The 25230-nt window shown below is 40.3% G+C and overlaps 2 protein-coding genes across 3 annotated transcripts in view; one reads left to right on the forward strand and one right to left on the reverse strand.

The window, feature by feature from the left end:
• The window catches only part of ARMH3 (armadillo like helical domain containing 3), a 242132-nt gene that overhangs the window by 81230 nt on the left and 135672 nt on the right, over window positions 1-25230 (reverse strand). The gene's annotated exons all lie outside the window — the stretch shown is intronic.
• On the forward strand, window positions 22870-23385 carry LOC128580782 (60S acidic ribosomal protein P1-like). Its single transcript, XM_053583113.1, has one exon. The coding sequence runs from the start codon at window positions 23003-23005 to the stop codon at window positions 23345-23347; it is 345 nt and encodes a 114-aa protein (XP_053439088.1). The 5' UTR covers window positions 22870-23002; the 3' UTR covers window positions 23348-23385.

Raw genomic sequence — 25230 nt, forward strand, 5'->3', positions numbered from 1 at the left:
TTCTCCTTTTGAAAAATCCATGTATCCTTGTAATCACCACCACAATCAAAATACAGAATAGTTTCATCACCCCAAAATTTCCCCTGTGCCCATTTGTAGTCAACCTCTCCTTCCAACGTCAGACCCTGGAAACAACTCATCTAAATTGCTGTACAGTTTTTCCATTTCCAGAATACCATACAAATGGAATTATACCACATGTAGGTAGCCTTTTGAGTCTAGATTCTTTCATATTACATAATTAACTGAATTCAACCATGTTGTTGCATGTTATCAGCAGTACATTCCTTTTTATTGCTCAGTAGTATTTCATAATATAGATGTAGCACAGTTTATCCATTTCTCAGTTGAGAGACATGGGTTGTCTCGGTTTTGACTGTATGAATAAAGCATTGTAAACATTTGCCCAACCCAACTTTTCATTTCACTTGAGTAAATAACTAGTAGTGGACTGCTGGAAGATCTACTTTGGAAGATATCTGCCTGATTCTATTTTGCTATTTCTATTTAGCAGAAATGCATTTTCCTAATGGAATATCCGAGTTATTTTCTATGATGCTTCTCTTCCTGGTCTATCTATACTACATAATTTGTCTGCTCTCCTGGGTGTAAGAAACATCTCCAAATCAGTATCACTTACAAACTTCATTAACACTTTGTTTAGTTCTAGAGCATTAAGAAAAATGCTAAATATGCCTGACTTTCTCATCAGCACCCTGCAGCATTCTAGGAAACAACAATCTTTCCAATCTTCTCCTACCAATACCATTTAGTTTTACACTTGTTGTACAGTTCATTTTGCTTTTCCTCTAAATTAATCAATTTTCAACTGAGCCAAGAATCTTCATTATATCTTTAATAACTATAGGAAAACCAAACAGCTTTTCCCAACTCATTCACAGTTAGTGTACTTTTTGCAAACAACACATAAAATTTGAAGCATTGCTCTCTAACACCAGGCTGGAAGCAATACTGGGCTCTGTTATCCCTAAAACAGACAATATCTTGTGATAAAAACAATTTCCAAATAAATGCTGTATTAATTAAACTACAAAACAGAAAAAAGCTAGCATAATTAATATATAAAGCAACAGTATGGCCTAATTAATCACCATGAAGAACAATCAAATAAAATACTATGCATTTTTATGGAGCAATTTAATCTGGCAAGTAATTAATCACAGAAACACTAAGCAAAACAAATGAATTTCCCTTTAAAGAAGTCACATTTATCATCTGTAATGTATCCCAAACTCTAATTTGTTATCCTGAGTCAAAATAGTCTAGGAGAAAATGAATTGTCAGCCTTAGTATAATACTGGTTTCTGATGAAAAAGAACACTGAGGTCTTCAGGTCAAGTCATATTTCCAGAGCATTCAAAGAGCTAAGATTGGGGATCTGTAGAAGACTGAAACTGGACCCACACCTTTCACCATTAACTAAGACAGACTCTCACTGTTTTTTTTTTTTGTTTGTTTTGTTTTTTGAGACAGAGTCTCACTCTGTTGCCCTTTGGTAGAGTGCCATGGCGTCACAGCTCACAGCAACCTCCAGCTCTTGGGCTTAGGCGATCCTCTTGCCTCAGCCTCCCGAGTAGCTGGGACTACAGGCACCCACCACAATGCCCGGCTATTTTTTGTTGCAGTTTGGCTGGGGCCGGGTTTGAACCCGCAACCCTCAGTATATGGGGCCAGCGCCCTACTCACTGAGCCACAGGCGCCGCCCGACTCTCACTGTTTTAAAGATTTAAACTTAAGACATGAAACTATAAAAATACTAGAAGAGAGTGCAGGGAAAACTCTTGAAGAAATCGGCCTGGGCGAATATTTTATGAGGAGGACCCCCCGGGCAATTGAAGCAGCATCAAAAATACACTACTGGGACCTGATCAAACTAAAAAGCTTCTGCTCAGCCAAGAACACAGTAAGTAAAGCAAGCAGACAGCCCTCAGAAAGGGGAGAAGATATTTGCAGGTTATGTCTCCGACAAAGGTTTAATAACCAGAATCCACAAAGAACTCAAACATAGTAGCAAGAAAAGAACAAGTGATCCCATCTCAATGTGGGCAAGGGACTTGAAGAGAAACTTCTCTGAAGTGAACAGGCGCACGGCCTACAGACATATGAAAAAATGCTCATCATCCTTAATCATCAGAGAAATGCAAATCAAAACTACTTTGAGATGTCATCTAACTCCAGTAAGATTAGCCCATATCACAAAATCCCAAGATGTTGGCGTGGATGTGGAGAAAAGGGAACACTTCTACACTGCTGGTGGGAATGCAAACTAATACGTTCCTTTTGGAAAGATGTTTAGAGAACAGTTAGAGATCTAAAAATAGACCTGCCATTCAATCCTACAATTCCTCTACTAGGTATATATCCAGAAGACCAAAAATCACATTATAACAAAGATATTTGTACCAGAATGTTTATTGCAGCCCAATTCATAATTGCTAAGTCATGGAAGAAGCCCAAGTGCCCATCGACCCATGAATGGATTAATAAATTGTGGTATATGTACACCGTGGAATATTATGCAGCCTCAAAGAAAGATGGAGACTTTACCTCTTTCATGTTTACATGGATGGAGCTGGCACATATTCTTCTTAGCAAAGTATCTCAAGAATGGAAGAAAAAGTATCCAATATACTCAGCCCTATTATGAAACTAATTTATAGCTTTCATATGAAAGCTGTAACCCAATTATAACCTAAGTATATGGGGAAAGAAGAAAGGGATGGGAGGGGAGAGGGGAGGATGGGCAGAGGGAGGGTAATTGGTGGGACCACACCTACGGTGCATCTTACAAGGGTACATGCCAAACTTACTAAATGTAGAATATAAATGTCTTAACACAGTAACTAAGAAAATGCCAGGAAGGCTATGTTAACCAGTGTGATGAAAATACGTGAAATGGTATATAAAACCAGTGTATGGTGCCCCATGATCACATTAATGTACACAGCTATGATTTAATAATAAAAAAATAAGGATTATGAGGCAGAAGTGTGGAGCATTAGGCACGGAGGTCTTAACCTCAAGAGTTCTAAATCTAGGTAATTTAGTAAAATCCATAGATATCTGCCAAATGACTCATGAAAACACTTAGTATTAGGACTAACAATTATAGATCACAGATATTAGCAAAACCCCAAAGGGAGAACCCTCCTTGGTGGAGGGAAATAAAGCTTCTGATCTTCAGAACAAGCAAAAAGGAGGAGAGGTATATCAATGCAGTGAGTTGGGTTTGTTTTGGTGCGGTTGGTGTGTGTGTGTGTCTTGATGGTGTTCAGAGAAGTAGTAGCCACCAATAAGAGGCAATTTTCACAAGTTTAAGAGGCTGCCCCTTTCTGAGTACCTAAGTGAGATCCAGTGCCTGTCCCCAGGCCATCACCTATTCTCAAGTGTTGCAGGCTTTCCTGGTGGGAGGGACAACATGCCCCTTTGCATCCTGGGAAGAGCCCCAAGTGCAGAGAGTTTAGTATGCAGTGGGATTTAACTCAAATTCCTTTTCTTCCTTTTCTTCCCTCTTCGCTCCCTCCCTTCCTTCCAGTCTCAAACAATGATCCATTTTTCCTGAGCCTCAATAGCCTCACCAGGTTGAAGAACACCATCAGGTGGTTTATTTAATGGCTTCATTCAAAGACATAGTGACACACATTAGCTAAGAAGGTATAAGAGGCTATCTTCCTATCTCCTTCCAGGTTACCTTCTCTACCTGATTATATTTGAGATTAGATGAACAGCCCTTTGTTTGCCAATTCGGAAGCTCATGGTACTTACAAGCTTTCCCTTTAATATTGCCATCTTTCGGCTCGGCGCCTGTGGCTCAAGCGGCTAAGGCGCCAGCCACATACACCTGAGCTGGCAGGTTCAAATCCAGCCTGGGCCCGCCAAACAACGATGGCTGCAAACAAAAAAAATAGCCGGGCATTATGGCGGGTGCCTATAGTCCCAGCTACATGGGAGGCAGAAGCAGGAGAATTGCTTGAGCTCAGGAGCTAGAGGTTGCTGTGAGCTGTGATGCCATAGCACTCTACCCAGGGCAACAGCTTGATGCTCTGTCTCAAAAAAAAAAAAAAAATTGCCACCTTTGGCTGACTTCTTCTACCCACTCTGTACTGATCTTAAAGGACTTTGGTCCTCTTTTTCGCATACCCTGTTGATTGAAGCACCTGGTAGAGTCCCAGCCCTCTGCTGGCTTCAGCCAAGTGGACTTTCTTTTAACTGACCTGCTCGACCTCCAATGCTTGATCCTATAAAACATTCAATACTATCCAGGGAACGTTGTGTTTTTTACCCTCCACCCTGTCTGTGCTCACAATCTGGGAAAAGCTGTTGCAGATATCCTTTTTGTACCAGGTCACTTTCTTCTAGATTTTAACCCTTACCCTTTCCCCTTCAAATCTTTTTGCTCTAGTATCTCTGGCTTGTACCACTGCCTTCTACTCTGCTTGGCCCTGCACTCCATTTCTCTTTTGGAGAGTCTATCTTGCATTTTTGATCAGTGTTACTCTGAACTGTTATCTCTGAATTGCCTTTATTAGCTCCCTCTGTCACCCCCAAACTGAAGTACCATTACTGCCAACCTGCCCCAGATCAAGTCTAGCCAGTATCTTAAACCCTTATTTGCCTAAGAGAGAGGAACTTTGTTGATCTATGTTCAACAGTTACTGGGTTACGAAGATATGGGTGTTGACTGCTTTAAAGAGCTCACAGTCTAGTAAAGAAGATAAGAGATAAGCAGTAGTAGTAGTAGTAGTAGTAACTATGATAGTACTGACTCTGGCTCTGAGGATGAGGAGATGCTCACTATTTCAGGAGGTAAGCTAACAAGTTGGGGCAGGGAGGAATGATGTATGTAAAGAGCCAGGAAAATGAAATAATTTTTCCAGAGTACTATAAGAGAATTCCAGATGAATTCCAGATGACACAACTACAGTGAGATGACAGTTAAGGACGGAGAATCAAGAAAGCGAGATTAAGAATGGAAATGTAGGCTGTACCCATAGCTCAGTTGGTAGGGCACGGGCCACATACACTGAGGCTGGCTAGCTTAGTGGGTAGGGCACCGGCCACATACACTGAGGCTGGTGGGTTCGAACCCAGCCCAGGCCAGTTAAAACAACAATGACAACTGCAAAACAACAACAACAAAATAGCCAGGCATTATGGTGGGCACCTGTTGTCCCAGCTACTTAGGAGGCTGAGGCAAGAGAATCACTTAAGCCCAAGAGTGAGCAGTCTACCCAGGGCAACAGCTTGAGTCTCTATCTCAAAAAAAAAAAGGAAATATAGTCCCTACTACAGATCTCAAATTTTTTTTTTTTTTTTTTTGTGGTTTTTGGCCGGGGCTGGGCCTGAACCCGCCACCTCTGGCATATGGGACCGGCGCCCCACTCCTTGAGCCACAGGGGCTGCCCAGATCTCAAATTTTATTCTGCAAGTGATGAGCAGGTCAGTGAAAGGGCCAAGCCCAGGTAGGAAAACAAGAGAGAGAGAAAGACAGAGGGACAGAGAAGATAATAGGTGAGACCAGAGGCTTCAAGAATCCAATTGAAAAATAAATAGGGTGAACAACTGTAGTATATTTATGTGATAATAAAATATTGCTTAATGCTGAGTACAGTGGCTCACCCCTATAATCCTAGCACTCTAGGAGACTGAAGTGGGAGAATTACTTGAGCTCAGAAGTTCAAGACCACTTGAGTAAGAGCAAGACCCCATGTCTATTGAAACTATTTTTTTAAGAGACAGAGTATCATTTTGTCACCCTCAGTAGAGTGCTATGGCGTCACAGCTCACAGCAACCTCCAGCTCTTGGGCTTAGGTAATTCTCTTGCCTCAGCCTTCTGAAAAGCTGGGACTACAAGCACACGCCACAATGCCCAGCTATTTTTTTGTTGCAGTTTGGCCGGGGCCAGGTTCGAACCCACCATCCTCAGTATATGGGGCTGGAGCACTACTCACTGAGCCACAGGTGCTGCCCTCTACTGAAACTATTAATAAAAAAATTAGCTAGTCATCATGGCGTGTGCCTGTGGTCCCAGCTACTTGGAGACAGAGGCAAGAGGATCACTTGAGCCTAAGAGTTTGAGGCTGCAGTGAACTATGATGCTACTGTATTCTACCCAGTGTGACAGAGTGAGACTGTCTCAAAATAACAAAAGCAAGGCTCAGTGCCTGTAGCTCAGCAGCTAGGGAGCCAGCCAGATACACCAGAGCTGGCGAGCTCAAACCCAGCCCAGGACTGCCAAACAATGACAACTACACCCCAAAAGTAGCTGGACATTGTGGCAGGCACCTGTAGTCCCAGCTACTTAGGAGGCTGAGGCCAGAGAATCGCTTAAGCCCAAGAATTTGAGATTGCCATGAGCGGTGACGGCCATAGTACTCTAGTGAGACTCTGTCTCAAAAAAGTAAAATAAAATAACAAAAACAAAACCAAACCTGCTTAGCAATAAAAAGTAATGAACTACTATAGATAGTTGTGTACCCATCTTCACAGCAGCGTTATTCACAACAGCCAAAAAATGTGAAGGGTAAATGTGAGCAACCCAATTACCCTTCAACAGATGACTAGACAAAAATGTGGTACATACATACATGCATACAATGGAAAATGCATTATTCAACCTTAAAAAGGAAGGAAATTTTGACACATGCTACAACACTGATGAAACGTGAAGATATTAAAGTGAAATAAGCCAGTCACAATAAATACCATATGATTCTGCTTATGTGAAGCATCTACAATATTCAAATTTATAGAGATCCAAAGTAGACTGGTGGTTGGCTGAAGGGAGGGGGAAATGGGAAGTTATTTAATGAGACTTTGCTTTATGTTTTCAGTTTTCCAACATGAAAAAAGTTCTAGAGAGCTGTGTACAACAGTGTGAATATACTGAATACTGAACTATATGCTTAAAAATGGTTAAAATGGCAAATTTAGATGATAAATTTTAAGTTATATGTTTTTTACCACAATTCAAAACCTTAAAACATTTTTTAAAAGATAGAATGTACAAAAAAAAAAAAAAGAGGCTGGGAGCAATGGCTCATGCCTGTAATCCTAGCACTTGGGAGGCTGAGGCGGGTGGATTGGCTGAGCTCACAGGTTTGAGACTAGTCTGAGCCTGAGCCAGAGTGAGACTCAGAGCCCACAATGTGGCGGCTGCCGATAGTCCCAGCTACTAGGGAGGCTGAGGCAAGAGACTTGCTTTAGCCCAAGAGTTTGAGGTTGCCATGAACTATCACACCATAGCACTCTACTGAGGGCAACAAAGTGAGACTCTTGTCTCAAAAAAAAAAAAAAAAAAAAAGAATGAATTACTGATATATACCAGAAAGTAGATGAATCTCAAAAACCTTTTATTGAGTGAAAGAAACCAGACCCAAAATAGGACATAATATGTGATTCTATTTATATGAAGTCCAAAAATATATAAACTAATTTATTGTGAGAGAAGTCAGGAAAAGGCATAGTTGTGAAGAAAGAAGGCACTACTGGAAAACAGGATTATGAGGGAACTTTCTGGAGTGACAGAAATGTTCTATGTCTTGACCTGGATAGTAATTAACAGCCAAAAAGGCTGCACCAGTTTACAATCCCACCAACAGAGAGAAGCTATGCCTCTCTCCACATCCACACCAGCAATCACAGCTTTGGGAACTTGTAGTGTGGCTATTCTCATTGGGATTAGGTGATATCTCAAAGTGGTTTTAATTTGCATTTTTCAACTGTTTGTTGGTCATCTGTCTTCTTGAGAAAAGGTTATATTTATGTCTCTTGCCCAGTGATTAACAGGGTTGCTTGCTTTTTTCTTACTGATTTGCTTGAGTTCCTGGTAGATTCTGGTTATTAGCCTTTTGTCAGATTTGTAACATGTGAATATTCTCCCATTCATTGTCTGCTTGCTTTGTTGACTACATCCTTAGACATACAAAAGCTTTCTTACTTGATTAGGTTGTTGTCATTGCAATTGCCAGTGGGGTTGTCCTCATAAATTCTTTCCCAAGGCTGATATTATGAGTTCTCCTCACACGGGTCTTTATCATTTCTTGTCTTAGATTTAAATCTTTTATCTAGCATGAGTTAATTTTCGTAAGTTATGAAAGGTGTGGGTCCAGTTTCAGTCTTTTACTTGTGGCTAACCAGTTCTCCCAGCACCACTTATTAAAGCATACACTTTTCCCCAGTGTATGCCTTTGTTTGGTTTATTGAAGATCAGATGGCAATATGAGGCTGGTTCATCACTAGGTTCTCCATTCCATCCATAGATCTGTCTCTATTTTTATGCTAGTACCATGCTGTTTTGATCACTATAAAAAATCATTTTACCAAAAGGACATTTGCACTTTACCTTTATAGCCACTCAATTCATAACTGCAAACATACGGAAACAACTCAACTTCCCATCAACCCATGAATGGATTAATAAACTATAGTATACATTTACCATGGAATACTAGTTAGCCATAAAAAAAGATGGAGACTGTATCTTTTGTATTTACCTGAAAGCATCTGTAGAACATTCTCCTAAATAAAGTATCTCAAGAATGGAAAATCAAACATCTCATGTACTCAATACTAAATTGAAAGTAGTAGATTAACAACTACAGGCCCACGTGAGAGAAAAACACAATTAAATTCAAGAAGAGGTGGCTTGGCAACCATAGCTCAGTGATTAGGACACCAGCCACATACAACAAGGCTGGTGGGTTCAAACCTGGCCAAGGCCTGCTAAACAAAACAAACAAACAAACAAAAATAGACAGTCATTGTATCCCAACTAATTGGGAGACTGAGGAAAGAGAATCGCTTAAGCCCAGAAGTTTGAGGTTGCTGTGAGCTGTGGCGCCATGGCACTCTATTGAGAGCAACATAGTGAGACTCTGTCTCAAAATAAATAATCAATCAATAAATAAAATAAATTCAAGAAGAGGGTAGGACAGTGGTTCAATAAGTTCTCACTTAACAGGTACAATATACAGATATATAGGACACTTCCCGGGTGAAGAACTCAACTACAATTCAGGCTTTAACTTACAAATACAAATGACATAACCTAATTGTATGTATTGGGCCTAGACTAAGGTAAAAAAATACCAGTTAACTCCTGGCAAATTTCTGGGCCGCAAGAAATTTCTGGGCCCTCAACAAAATGGAGTAAGTCTGGTTCACTCCCAAGATAAATGGGAAAGCACTCACTAACTTTTTTTTTTTTGAGACAGAATCTCAAGCTGCCGCCCTCGGTAGAGTGCTATGGTGTCACAGCTCACAGCAACCTCAAACTCTTGGCTTAAGCAATTCTCTTGCCTCAGCCTCCCAAATAGGCTGGACTACAGGCACCTGCCATAACACCTGGCTAGGTTTTTTGTTGTTGCATTTGTCATTGTTTAGCAGGCCCGGGCCGGGGTCGAACCCACCAGCCTGAGTGCATGTGGCTGGCGCTCTTAACCACTGTGCTACAGGTGCCAAGCCAGTACTCACTAACTTCTTGCTTGCCTAACTACCCTAAGAAACGGACCAGGAAGTACCAACTGTCCCCAGACTGACCTTTAGGAAATACCAGGTGGAGAAAGTACTGAAACAAGGATGTATGACTAACCACAAAATTCTGCTTCTGTACAATGCTTGCTAACCTACCCAGATATACGTGGGCAGCTTGAGTGCCAACTAGGATGCAGACCAAGCCTTAAAAAACCTGACCCCTTTAAGCACTCGGGGCTGCTCTCAGAAACCCCATGTTGGGACACTGAGCCAGTCGCCGACCAGCTCTTCAATAAAAGGACTCCTCTTTAAATCTGACTTGTCTAGCATCTTTGAGAGACTCCTGGGTATAACAGTATGTTTTGTATATTAATCCCCCCCCAAATGTGGGTATGGTATATACATATACAATGGAATGCTATTTCAGCCATAAGAAAAGAATGAAATGTTTTATTTTGTTTTGTTTGAGACACAGTCTCACTATGTCACACTCAGTAGAGTTACATAGTATTACAGCTCACAGCAACCTCAAACTCTTGGGCTGAGGTTCTTGCCTCAGGCTCCCCAGTAGCTGGGACTATAGGTACCTGCCACGACACCTGGCTATTTTTTGTTGCAATTGTCCTTAACTGGCCCGGGATGGGTTCGAACCCACTAGCCTCGGTGTATGTGGCTGGCACTGTAACCACTGTGCTGTAGGTGCTGAGCCAAGAATGAAATCTTGTCATTTGCAGAAACATGAATGGAAACAAAGGTCATTATGTTGAGAGAAATAAGTCAGGGATAGGAAGGCAAATAGCATGTGTTCTTACTTAGATGGGGAATCTAAAAAAGTTGATCTCACGGAGGTAGAGAGTAACGTGATTAAGACACCAGAGGCTGAAAAGGGTCTTGGGGTAAGGGGGGAGAATAAAGAGAGGTTGGTTAATGAGTACAAACCAATTAGAACAAAAAGGACCTCATTAAACCTCTTAGAATAGGACCCCACTTTGCTAGAGAATGCACAATATCTGGGCTCCAGTGAGAACATATAATCAAGGTAAAATTAATCAAAACCCACATAAAACAGCAAGAGACAGTTTAAGAAGAAAATCTTTATAAATTCCTTAAGTTTTGGTGTATCCAAAGGTACAAAAAGAACATTATAAACCTTTCTCTGCTTACTATTATTTTCCACTGTATAACACTGTATTTATAATTAGGCTGATATTATAGTAAAATGAGAATACAATCATTCAACAAGTAATCCACTGGAGGTAAAAATTCTTACATTAATTGCTTATTTAAAACCCTCAGTTTCGGGCGGCGCCTATGGCTCAGTCGGTAAGGCGCTAGCCCCATATACCGAGGGTGGTGGGTTCAAACCCGGCCCCGGCTGAACTGCAAACCAAAAAATAGCTGGGCGTTGTGGCGGGCGCCTGTAGTCCCAGCTACTCGGGAGGCTGAGGCAAGAGAATCGCTTAAGCCCAGGAGTTGGAGGTTGCTGTGAGCTGCGTGATGCCATGGCACTCTACCGAGAGCGATAAAGTGAGACTCTGTCTCTACAAAAAAAAAAACCCTCAATTTCATGGCTCTGCACCGGTAGCACAGTGGTTACAGTGCCAGCCACATACAGCGAGGGTGGCGGGGTCGAACCCGGCCCTGGCCAGCTAAACAACAATGACAACTGCAACAAAAAATAGCCAGGCTTTGTGGCAGGTGCTTATAGTTCTAGGTACTTGAGAGGCTGAGGCAAGAGAATCACTTAAGCTCAAGAGTTTCAGGTTGCTATGAGCTATGATGCCATAGCACTCTACCGAGGGCAACATAGTGAGACTCTGTCTTCAAAAAATAAAATAAAATAAAATAAAACCCTCAGTTTCAGTTTCAGATTATCACATACTTTCTTTAAGAATGCAAAGAATGAAATGCACGCAGCAAACTTGTTGAGGGAGAACTAGCAAGCAATAGTGAGTTTCATACTTTTCCCTCCCAAAGGACCCCAACTCATAAAAGCCTTTATTTTATTTTTATTTCAGGTTATTGTGAGGATACAAACAATTAGGTTACAATTTTTGAAATTGTTAGGTAAAGTCTCTCTTGTAGTTATGTCTTGCACCCAAAACGTGTGCCATACACCCCTTCCTTGTGCCCTTTAAGTGGGAGCACACCAGTCTTTCCCTTCCCCTTTCCTTTGTTCCCCCCTCCCCCCCAACTTATTTTTCTCCTATGTGGGTATGTGTTAGATCATCTACTGGCTTCATAATAAAATTGAGTATGTTGCATACTTGCTAGAAAAGCCTCGATTGTAAGTACTACACTTACTACTACTTAAAAGAGAAAACAGTGAAGAGTATCTTCTTTCTCAGTAAAGCTCTCCCACTCATTCTTATTCCCAAACTATTGTTTTACCGTCCTTTACCTATATGCTGTCTTTAATTTCTCGATATAAGAACTAATGCTTGCTACAACCTTTTTAAGAAATTTATTTATTCATTTATTTTTGGAAACAAGGTCTTACCCTGTCACTCAGGCTGGAGTGTAGTGCCATGATCATAGTTCACTACAGCTTGGAACTCTTGAGTTCAAGCAATCCTCTTACTTAACCCTTCTGAGTAGCTGGGACTATAGGCATGTGCCCCTATGCCCAGCTTATTAAAAAAGAAAAATATATATATATATATTCTTTTTAGAGATGCAGGGATAGGAGGGTATCTCGTTATGTTTCCCAGGCTGGTCTCAAACTCCCGGCCTCAAGTGATCATCCTACCCAAGGTGCTGGGATTACAGATGTGAGCTACTGCAGCCTTTTTAAAAAAATTATTAATTCTTCAACTAGTGAATCCCTCTGCTGGAGTTTGGGAGAGTAGTAGCAGGCTGGAGAAAGATTTGAAGTACTCTATGAAGGATGCTGTCCCTGATTTTTCCATGAAACAAATTTATTTCTTTAGAAAGAAGAAATAGAGTCTGGCCACGATGATTTCCCACCCACAAATTTATTCTTCACAAAGAGCTCTGCAATTTTCTTAAGGAATTTTTTTCAGTCTTCAAGACCATTTTACATAACAGCAGCACGCCAAAACCCAGAAAAAGGAGAGATTAGTCCCAAATCACCCACCAAATCAGTAGCAGAGTCAGGAATAGATCAAAGCATCTGGACAAAGATTTAGAAGGCATATTTACCAAATGTGCTGATGATATAAGGCTGCAAAGGATAACCAATACACTGAATGACATAATCAGCATTCAAGAAATACCCTGATAAGCTAGAATGATGAATTGAAACCAACAGGATATATTTAGCAAAGATAAAGAGTTGCATATAGGTTAATTTAAAAAGAAAAAATCAACTGTAGATGTTGAGAAGGGGAGTCACCAAAATAGTACCAATAGCTATCCTGAAAGGTGAAATTTGATGACGTTACTTTTGACATTACCTTATTCTTCGTACTTTTCTGCATTGTTTTAATTTTTTCTATAATGAATAGACAGCATTAAAATAAGATTTTAAAAAACTCAGCACCACTAATCAACAAAGCAAAATAACACTTACAACTGAAAAAGCATAGGACAGGAGAGAGCTGGCTTGAGAGTGGGTTAAGTTCGCTTTGTATCGATAATGTAATTTAGCTGTTAACAATACAATGCAGGCCAGAGGAGATGGCTGGCATCTGTAATCCTAGACTTTGGAAGGTCCAGGTGGGAGGACTGTTTGAGGCCAGGAGTTCAAAACTAACCTGAGCAAGTGTGAAACCCCGTGTCTCTACAAAAAAAAAAACCAGGAAAATTCGCCAAGCATGGTGGTACATCCCTGTGGTCCCAGCTGCTCAGGAAGATCAAGGAGGAGGATTGCTTGAACCCAGGAGTTTGATGTTGCAGTGATCTATGATGATGCCACACTGTACTCTAGCCCAGGCAACAGAGTGAGGCCCTGTTTCAAACAAACAAAAACTAATAATAATGCAATTGGAGGCTGCAAATAAAATATGTCCACATCATAGGTCCTATATAATTAACCTAAGCTACATATCCAGATTCAATTCTAGGTGATATCCAATCCAGTAAGCATTTACTGAATGGTTACTTGGTATAAGACACACTCTAACATTATACTTTAGGAGATAAATTAATAAATTAGAATATGAACAGAGGACAGCCACAGCTTGTTAAGAGATTTTGAAACCATGCCATAAAAAAAACGATTGAGGGAAGAAAGAATGTTTGACAACAGTATTCAAGTTGACCCTCTGAAGAAGTTAACATTTAGGGCTGGGCATGGCGGCTCACACCTGTAACCCTAGCACTCTGGGAGGCAGAGGAGGGTGGATTGCTTGAGCTCACAAGTTCAAAACCAACTCTAGCAAGAGCAAGACCCCATCTCTACTAAAATAGAAAAACTAGCCAGACATAGTGGCAGGCGCCTATAATCCCAGCTACTCTGGAGGTGGAGGAAAGAGGATTGCTCAAGCCCAAGAGTTTGAAGCTGTTGTGGGCTATGACACCATGGAACTCTACTGAGGGTGACAAAAATGAGACTCCATCTCAAAATAAAAAAAAAGAAGAAGAAGTTGTTAACATTTAGAAGACAGTAAATTTATCTTTGGTGTATCTGAAGGTAGAAAAAAATGAATAAACTCAGGTTATAAAGAGGAACAGTCGAAAAATAAAGAAGAGATTCCCATAATTTAAAAAACTGAATAGTCCGGCTCAGCACTTGTAGCTCAAAGGCTAGGGCTCCAGCCACCAGGGCTGGCAGGTTTGAACCCAGCCCAGGACTGCCAAACAACAATGACAACTGCAACAACAATAATTAAAAAGAAATAGCTGGGTGTTGTGGTGGGCGCCTGTAATCCCAGCTACTTGGGAGGCTGAGGAAAGAGAATTGCTTAAGCCCAAGAGTTTGAGGTTACTGTGAGCTGTGATGCCACAGCACTCTACCAAGGGTGATATATAAGACTCTGTCTCAAAAAAACAAAAAACAAAAAAGAACCAAATAGTCTAGAGCCTATGTATACTAGTCACTGAGTATTTAAGCAGAAGCTGAATATATCCCCAACAAATGAGATTTATGCCTTAAGAAAGAGATGGAATAGATCAGTGGTTCCCAACCTTCCTAATGCCACGACCCTTTAATACAGTTCCTCATGTTGTGGTGACTCCCAACCATAAAATTATTTTCATTGCTACTTCATAACTATAATTTTGCTACTGTTATGAATTGTAATGTAAATATCTGATATGCAGGATGTATTTAGGTGACCCCTGTGAAAGGGTCGTTCAACCCCCAAAGGGGTTGCAACCCACAGTTTGAGAACCGCTGGGATAGATGATCTCTTAGGTTATTTCAGCTTTTAAGGTTCCATGATCTAGGCATTGCTAACTATCAAAGACAAGTCCAATAGAAAAGAGGAGGTCTGATACCTTAGCCATTCTTGTATAAACCTGAGATTTAGTGATTATGTGCCTACGGATCTAAGAACCCTTCTTGTATTATTCACAATAATCCAGAGAAACTTAAGAGTCATTTACTGAAGAGATGTCTGTTTGGGATAGGATACTGTTCAACATAGTTGAAATATCTGAGTTATGTGACCAGGGTTCCAGTTTGATGCTTGGGAAATATAAATGGAGAGGGAAAAATAAGGCCTAATATGAACAAATGCCTACAATTTAAAAAGAACCTTAAATAGAGAATGGAAAACAGAAAGGAGTTAGGGACCTAACCTATGCCTATTTATCCCCTTTGTGGCCAGACTTTATATAAGTTACAGTTAGAAACCAGTCTTTTGGCCAGCTGCAGTGACTCACACCTGTAGTCCTAACATTCTGGGAGGCCAGGGCTAAAGGATCCCCTGAGTGCAGGAGTTCCAGATCAGTATGAGCAAGAGTAAGAACCCTATCACTACTAACAAAAACAGGAAACAAAAACACTACTAACAAAAACTAAAAAAATAAGCAGGAACCTATAGTTCTAGCTACTTGGGAGGCTGAAGCAGGAGAATTGCTTGAACCCAGCAGTTTCAAGTTGACGTACATACATTAGACTGCCACCATGGCACTCTAGCCTGGGGCAACAGAGTGAGACTCTGCCTCAAATAAACAAAAAAGAAAGAAAGAAAAAGAAAAAAGAAACTGGTCTTTTATAAACTAAGCCAATATTAAATGTCTACATTTCATAATAGAAGTTCCTTTAGAGAGAAAAATAAACCTTTTCTCAGGTGAAAACAGATTTTTTTTCTTGCTTTAGGATCAATAATAATAAGGGAATGGCAGAACCTGAAAGAACCAGGGATAGTTGTGCCAGCAAAAGTAGCCCAACTCCAAAGAGCCATAGGCTAGAAAAGAGCGACTGAGAAAGAGCAAAAGCTCAGGAATGATAGGGTTTTGTCCCACATATACTCTAGCCTCTTCCCACTTCTATGACCCCCTCCTTATACAATGAGTCAATTGGAAATACCTTTCTTTTTGACCTAAGACAGAGAAGCAATTCTAGGTCACCTTGATTGCCTGGCTGGTTCTCAATTTCTAGCATTTAGAAACAGCTGCAAAGATAAGGAAACAAGTGGGGGACATTTATTCACACATTTGAGACCAAGGGGTACAATGTCTGATTGTCTGCTAAAGCAACATTCAATGTAAGATCACCAGATAAATACATGATCTCTCCCAACTAACTCACAAATACAACAAAATGCTCTTATAAGATTCTTCAAGTCTACTTAAAATCTTAGAAAGCCCCAGACTTTACAAAGGGTGAGGTCCCACAGCCAAGAGGTTTCAAATGATAAGCTCAGAGCAAGCCCCTAGAACCTACCGAAGCGATCCTTCTATTTCACAGCTCAGTCAGAGCAGAGGGGTGAGCTCAAGGGTGACTCCTTTTCTCTTAGGAGCAATATTCCAAAAATAGTCCCTTATTTGAGGCAATAAAAACAAGCCACCATCAGGAGCTCCTACCTTACTGGGAGAAAATGATACAAAAGACAGGGAACAAACAGGACAAGAATATATTCCACAAACCAACACTGACTCCAGATATAACACACCTAACAATTCCTTCGCCCATTTCCACATCAAAGTATTGTGTACTTCTTTCAAAATTATATGCCCCCCAAATAATTGTTCCCCAATTAGTCCTGTTACTTTTATACATATACTCTTGTTTTGTTACAAAGCTCAGTATGCAGGCATCAAGAGCCAATGAGCTCTGATTGCTCACAAGTGCAGGAAAAAAATAGCTGTGGGCTATTAGTTCACCAAGGAATAGAGCAGGATCTAAAATGCTGTGTTTAACACCTACATCTGAGAAAATCTCCCACAGAAGAAATATGTATCTAAAATCTAAATTCAGGCTTTTCCTCCATCAACATCTAGATCTAGCTCCAGAAATGATAAAGTGGACAATATTAAGAGTCCTATTTCCAATACATCCTCACTTTCTCAGGAAAAATAGGGAATTCCTCTTTTGTGTGTGTGTGTTTCCTTCACAAAGTTTACTGAAGTGTGTCATATGTGTATATTATGTAGAACTACATAGGAGTAACGTTTTTTTTATTTCAGTGGAATTAAGTACAAATCTGAAGCCAATTATGAGAAATTAAGATATGTGTGGTAAGCCCTGGAGTAACCTCTAAAGAGGTAACCAAAAAAAAAAAAACACACACACAGTAAAATAAATAAATAAATAAATGCTACATTAGAAAATTCTCCCTGGGTGAAGGGCTCAACTATAACCTGGACTTTATCTAACAAACACAAATGATATAACCTAATTGTTTGTACTCTCATATTAATCTGAAATTAAAAAAAATAAAAAATGTCCACTTAATCCAAAAGAAAGTAGTAAAGAAGGAACAGAAGAATAAAAATATGAGCTATATACAAAACAAGAAAGGTAGTGACAGATGTAAATCCAACTATATCAACAGTAACAACATTAAATATAAATGGGTAAGAGGAATAAATAGTCAAAAGGCAGACTGTCGGGCGGCGCCTGTGGCTCAAGGAGTAGGGTGCCAGTCCCACATGCCGGAGGTGGCAGGTTCAAACCCAGCCCCGGCCAAAAACCACAAAAAAAAAAAAAAAAAAAAAAGGCAGATTGTCAGACTAAAGAAATCAAGATCTAACTACCTATTGGAGATATATTTTAGGTTCAGAGATAAAAACATATTGAAACTAAAACAATGGAAAAAGACATGTCATGACAGAAATGAAGGCAGAGACAGTTCAACAATAATAATTGGATATTTCTATGTCCCATATTAAATAATGGATAGAATAACTAGACAGATGACCATCAAAGAAATAGAAGATTTGGGCCAGGTGCAACGGCTCATGCCTGTAATCTCAGCAGTCTGGGATGCCAACGAAGGAGGATCTCTTGAGATCAGCAAGAACAAGACCCCATCTCTACCAAAAATAAAAGAAAAATGAGCCAGGCATGGTGGCACATGCCTGTAATCCCCACTACTTGAGCTAAGGCAGGAGGGTCATTTGTGCCCAGGAGTTTGAGGTTGTAATAAGCTACGATGACACACTACACTCCACCCAAGGTGAAAGAATAAGAGAAAGGAGGGGAAGGAGGGAAGAAGGAAAGGGAGGTAGGAAGGAGGGAGGGAAGGAGACTTGAATAACACTATAAACCAACCAGACCTAACAGACATCTATAAAACACTCCATCCAACAGTAACAGGACATACATTTCCTTAAGTGCATATGAACATTCCCCTATCCCCTAGAATCATTTTCTAGGCCACAAAACAAACCTCAGTAAATTGAAAATGATAGGAATAATAACAAATTTGTTCTCTGATCAAATTTCTTTCTGTTGTTGATTTCTAATTTCATTCTATTATGGTTGGAATTAAAGTTTGTTTTATGGAAGAGCAAACTATGCCTAAAGCAAGCAGAAGGAAGGAAATAAAAAAGACTAGAGCAGAAATTAATGAAACAAAAACAGATAAACAAAAGAGAAAATCAATGTAACCAAAAGCTCTTTGAAAAAAAAATCAATACAATTGATAAACCTTTAACTACATTGACAAAGGAGAGGAAACTCAAATTACTAGAATCAGACATGAGAGAGAAAATATTACTACTGACTTTACAGGGAAAAAGAAAGAATTGTACGGTGACTCTAAGAACAACTACATGCCAATAATATAGAGAAATTAGATGAAATGGACAAATTCCTAAGGACACACAAGCCACCAAAACTGACTCAAGAGGAAACAGACGATCTGAATAAGCCAAGTGTGGTGGCACATGCTTGTAATTCCATCTACTCAGGAGACTAAAGTAGGAGGATTGCTTGAGCCCCAGAATTAAAGTCCAGCCTGGGTAACATAGTAAGAAACCATGTCATTCATTTAATCATTCATAAATACACACATATATAAGATGTGTATAATCTGAAGACCTGTAACAGGTAAAGAGACTGAATTATTAATCAAAAAACTACTCATAGAAAAAAGACACAGTCCTGATGGTTTTGCCACCAAATTCTACTAAACATGTGAATAAGAACTAGTACCAATACTTTATAAACTTTCCAAAAAAAAAATCAGAGGAGGAAAAAATAATTTTCTGACTCATTCTATGAGACACTATTAACTTGATACCAAAACCAGACTGAGACATTATAAAAAAAAAAAAAACTACAGACAATATCTCCTTGGTCTGTAGATACTGAATACTGATGGCAAACAAAACAGGTTGAGTTGGATATGATGAGGTGTGCCTGTAGTTCCAGCAACTTGGGAGGATGGCTTGAGCTCAGGGGGTTGAGTCCAGCCTGGATAATACAGCAAGACACTGTTTCTAAGAAAATTAAATTAAATTAAAATAAAAAATTAAGATAGGGTATAGTGGCTCACATCTGAAGTCCTAGAACTCTGGGAGGACAATGCAGGAGGATCCCTTGAGATCGGAAGTTTCAGACTAGCCCATGCATGAGGAAGACCCCATCTCTACTAAAACAGAAAAATTAGCCAGGCATTGTGGTGGGTGCCTGAAATCCCAGCTACTTGGGTGGCTGAGGCAGGAGAATTGCTTCAAGCCAGGGGTCTGAGGTTGCTATAAACTAGGCTGACACCATCACACTCCAGCCTGGGCACCAGAGTGAAGACTGTCTCAAATAATAATAATAATAATCATAAAATAAAATAAAAATTAAAAAATATATATCAGTATTAGAAAGATAATTTAGAAAAAAACCACAGGTTGGGTATCCCTTATCTAAAATGGTTGGGGCCAAAAATATTTCATATTTTGGATTTAGGGTATTCATATTACACTTGCCAGGTAAGCATCCCTAATCCAGAAATTAGAAATCCATAATGCTCCAATGAACATTTCCTTTGAACACTGCGTTAGTACTGAGAAAGTTAGGATTTTAGAGCATTTCAGAGTTCAGATTTGAGATGCACAACCCATATTAGCAAACTAAATCCAGCAACATGTAAAAATAATTACACATAGCAACCAAATAGGATTTATCCCAGGAGTGCACGATTAGTTTAACATCTGAAAATCAATTTATATAGTTAATGATATTAGTAGAATATAATAGCCACACAATCGTCTTGGCATATGCGGAAAAAGCATTTGACAAAGTTCATTTCATGATAAAAACATTCAACATACTAGGAACGTCCTCAATCTGATAAAGGTAATCTACAAAAAAAATCCACAGCTAAATGTTTTTAATAAGTTAAAATACAGTAGAACCTCTGTAAGTTGGCCACCCAAGGGACTGTAACCATCTGGCCAACATACAGAGGTGATCAATATAAGGAACTAGGCCTACTGTACTGATACATACATGTGGTGCATATCTGGTCTATGAAAATTAGACCAACTTAAGGAGGTGGTCAATGCAGGGAGATGGTTAACTATGGAGGTTCTACTGTATAAGGAAGAAAGAAAATTTTAAACCACCTATAATTCCTCCAACCACATACAAGAACACAATGGTTAGTATTCTCTTACCTAAATTCATTTGGGGCATATTCTTTTACCACAAGAAAACAGACTACTCACCTGAAAATAAAGCCAAGGTTGCATGGTCAAACATCTCTTCAAATGACTGAAACTGATGAAAAAGACAACCTATCCCCACCTAAACTATTTTCTGCCAAAGCACAGACTGATAGCCTAAGTTCAGTTCCGTCCCCAGTGTCAGCTTATAAAGAATATAATTTTGTATCTCTGGTCCCTACTACGTCCACATGAGCAGGGACAAGGGACTGAACAAAGTTGGGTATGGAAGGGGCTTGCTTGTCTAGAATGAGTTCCCACAACAAGGCTGATAAGATGTCTTCCCCCATCCCTTGCCCTTGATTGATAGCAATAATAAAGATTTATATAGCATTGACTATATACCAAGCACTATTCTAAGTACTTTATATATACCGTCATTTAAAAATCTCAACAATGACACGGATACGTATTATCTTCACTTTAGAGCTCAGAAAACTCAAAGAGTGGTTAAATAACTTGCCCAAAGTAATGGTGGAGCTGGGACCCAAACTCAGACAAGGTGGGCACAGTGGTTCATGCCTGTAATTCTAGCACTCTGGGAAGCCGAGACGGGTGGATTGCCTGAGCTCACAAGTTGGAGACCAGCTTGAGCCAGAGTGAGAACTCGTCTCTAAAAATAGCCAGGCATTGTAGTGAGCACCTAGAGTCCCAGCTACTTGGGAGGCTGAGGCAAAAGAATTCCTTAAGCCCAAGAGTTTGAGGTTGCTGTGAGCTATGATGCCACGGCATTCTACCAAGGGCAACAAAGTGAGACTCCGTCTCAAAAAAAAAAAAAAAACCCTCAGACAACTTGACTCTTGAGTCACTACTATTAACCAATGTTATATTATCTCTCTCTTTTTTTTTTTTTTGTAGAGACAGAGTTTCACTTTATCGCCCTCAGTAGAGTGTCGTGGCGTCACACAGCTCACAGCAACCTCCAACTCCTGGACTTAGGCGATTCTCCTGCCTCAGCCTCCCGAGTAGCTGGGACTACAGGCACCTGCCACAATGCCCGGCTATTTTTTTGTTGCACTTTGGCCGGGGCCGGGTTTGAACCCGCCACCCTCGGTATATGGGGCTGGCGCCCTATCGACTGAGCCACAGGCGCCGTCCTATATTATCTCTTAAATGGCAAAGGAATGAAAATATATAGGAAAAACCGTGGGGAGGTTCCATCTGTCCCCTATCAGTTAAGTTCCAAATTAAGCCTGATTTAAGTTAAATAATCAGAGTGGTGGTTATCTCAAAAAAGCAAAGTGGGTATTGGGGAAAGTGGATATCACAAGCAAAAAAAATGAAATTGAACTCTTATTTTATACCATATATCAAATTCCAGGCATGTGCCGGGTGCGGTGGCTCATGCCTATAATCCTAGCACTCTGGGAGGCTGGGGCAGGTGGATTGCCTGAATTTAGGAGTTTGAGACAAGCCTAAGCAAGAGTGAGACCCTGTGTTTTAAAAAAGCCGGGTGTTGTGTCAGGCACCTGTAGTCCCAGCTACCAGGGAGGCTGAGGCAAGGGAATCGCTTTGAGCCCAAGAATTTGAGGGTGCTGTGAGCTATGATGCCATAGCACTCTACTGAGGGTGACAAAGTTAAACTTTGTCTCAAAAAAAAAAAAAGAAAAATCACAGGCATAAGCCTGTAACCTCTGATACTCAGGAGGATGAGGAGGGAGGGCCACTTGAGCCTAGGAGTTCGAGATCAACTAGACAACACAGAAAGACCCTGTCTCATTAAAAAATAAAAAAAAGGATCAAAGACCTAACCATAAGAGCTAAAACTATAAAACTCTTAGAAAAAAACCTATTAGGAAAGTCATTTGGCAATGACACAGCAACAGAAGAAAAAATAGGTAAGTTGGATTTCACCAAAATTAAAAACTTTCATGCATCAAAGGACACTACCAAAAAAATGAAAAGCAATATTTATAAATCATATATTTAAAAAAAGAAAATATAAATCATATCTTTAATAAGGGATTAAAATCCAGAATATAAAAAGAACTCTTTAAACTCAACAACAAAAAATAACACTTTTCTTTTGGGGGCAAGACATGATTGTAAGAGGGACTTTACCTAGCAAATGCAATCAGTGTAAAAAATAAAATAAAATAAAAATAACACTTTAAAAATGGGCAAAGGACTTGAATAGACATTTCTCAAAAAAAGATATATTAATAGCCAATAAGCATATAAATAGATATTCAACATCATTAGTCATTAGAGATAGTATGATAAGATACCACTTCACATCTATTAAGATGACTATTATAAAAAGACTAAAACAAGTGTTGGCAAGAACATGAAGAAATTGGAATGCAAAATGGTTCAGCCACTTTAAGAAACAATCTGGCAGTTATTCAAAATGTTATACACAGCTCTTTCCTCAGCTGCTTTCAAGGTGCTCGGTTCTTCCGAGGAAGCTAAGGCCGCGTTGGGGTGAGGCCCTCACTTCATCCGGCGACTAGCACCGTGCCCGGCAGCGCTTTCTCAGTACTCGCTCGTGCCATGGCCTCTGTCTCAGAGCTCGCCTGCATTTACTCAGCCCTCATTTTGCATGACGATGAGGTGACCGTCAGGGAGGATAAGATAAATGCCCTCATTAAAGCAGCTGGTGTAAATGTTGAACCTTTTTGGCCTGGCTTGTTTGCAAAGGCCCTGGCCAATGTCAACATTGGGAGCCTCATCTGCAATGTAGGGGCTGGTGGACCTGCTCCAGCAGCTGGTGCTGCACCAGCAGGAGGTCCTGCCCCCTCCACTGCTGCTGCCCCAGCTGAGGAGAAGAAAGTGGAAGCAAAGAAAGAAGAATCCGAGGAATCTGATGATGACATGGGCTTTGGTCTTTTTGACTAAATCTTTTTTGTAAGGTGTTCAATAAAAAGTTGAATTCTGTCATGCAAAAAAAAAAAAAAAAAAAATGTTATACACAGAATTACCTATGCTCCAGCAATTACACTTCTGGGTATATATCCAACAGACATGAAAGTAGAGTCTCAAAGAGATATACAAACACACATACTGCAGCATTATTCACAACAGCCAAAAGGTAGAAGCAACCCAAGTGACCATCTATGTGAAAATGAAAAAAAAAAAAAAAATGCAGTATATGCATACAATGGAATATTATACAGCCTCAAAAAGGAGATCCTGATACCCACTGAAACATGGACAAACCTTGAAGACATTATATTATGTGAAATAAGCCAGTCACAAATGACAAATATGTGAATGAAGTTCCTAGAGCAGTCAAATTCATAGAAAAAGAGAATGATGACTGCCAGGGGTTGGGGGCAGGAGGGACCGGGAAGTTAGTATTTAATGGGTACAGAGTTTCAGCTCAGGAAAAAGAAGTAGTTCTGGAGATGGATGGTAGTGATGGTTGCACAGTAATGTGAATGTACTTAATGCCAATAAACTGTACACTTATTAATTGTAATTTTACATATATTTTGTCACACTTTTTTTAAAAAAGGGAAAAGTGGGGAAGGAATCCAAGAAAATTTCAGGATAAGTTTAGGACAGATTTTATATGCTAAAGCCACACTCATCTAAAACACAACAGCCCCCAGCTAAAAATCTTGGTATTTAAATATCTAAATCTCTTAAACTAAGACTTCTTAACTTCACTGCAGTTCATCAAGCCCAGTTATGACCTAATGTAAAACTTCTTTTTACAGCATAACCCAAGCTAGGGCAAAACAGATAATTAACCACATGGTATTCAGTGTTTGGTTTTTCAATTCTAGCTGCAGTCTTAAGAGATTAGGGAATAACGACTATTAGAATAATATGTAATGCCCCCAGTCATTGGGTAAGCAATATTACACCAGTTTCATTTTGGTGCTGTTTTAATCTGCATAATGCTTTTCATTTTGTCTAATGGGAGATCAGCACGGTCTGATTAACAGAAGAAAGGTCATTAGTGACAAATTCTAACTCAGGGGATAATTTGAGTCTACCTATCACCTCAGAGAAGACAACTACAATAGAAGGTTATGTTCATGTGCTCCCTGCTATACAAGAGTCATCAGCCCATTGGCTCTGCTCCTATCATTAATCTCTTTAGTCCATATTTACTTTTCTTTTCTTTCTTTCTTTTTTTTGTAAAACAGAGACAATTGCATTGACAAAATTGGGTCTCCCCCCCCCAAACAGTGGGTACAATTCCACATCTCAGGACCCTTGCTAATGGGGGCAGGGTCATGGGGACAGGCTCCTCCTTCCCTGAATAAGGCAGCATGACATTTGCTCCATTCATCTTTGGTAATGGACAGGACTGGTAGAGGTGACCTGGGGCTGTAGGGGAGAGCAGCCTGGGCCTCTGCCTGCCTTTGCTTGGGGGATACTGGGTTTTACCTCAGGCTTCGAGTGGCCTCATCCAGCCCGAGACACCCTGGTGGTCTCTAGACATTGGGAGGAGAAACAAAATAACACTCTGAGTGAAAATAACACTCTTTATACCATGGTACAAGTCTTGTAGCCCGAGACCCTCTGGCATCGGTGCAGACTGCATTGTCAGGACACAACCCAAGGTTGGGGCCCACAGTCGCTGAGCACACTGTTCGTGGCTCCTTCCCTCCACACAGAGCGCAGGGTGTTGGGAGCTCTTGGTCTGGCAGGCTGGGGACCCCCAGTCCTTGAGGCTGCTGCCACCCCAACCTAGCTCTAAGTCCAGTGGCAAAAGGTGCACAGACAAACGCTGGCAGGGCTGCAGCTCCATGGCCGACAACCTTGAC

The sequence above is a fragment of the Nycticebus coucang genome, chromosome 3, assembly GCF_027406575.1.
Source record: "Nycticebus coucang isolate mNycCou1 chromosome 3, mNycCou1.pri, whole genome shotgun sequence".
NCBI classification, from domain to species: domain Eukaryota; kingdom Metazoa; phylum Chordata; class Mammalia; order Primates; family Lorisidae; genus Nycticebus; species Nycticebus coucang.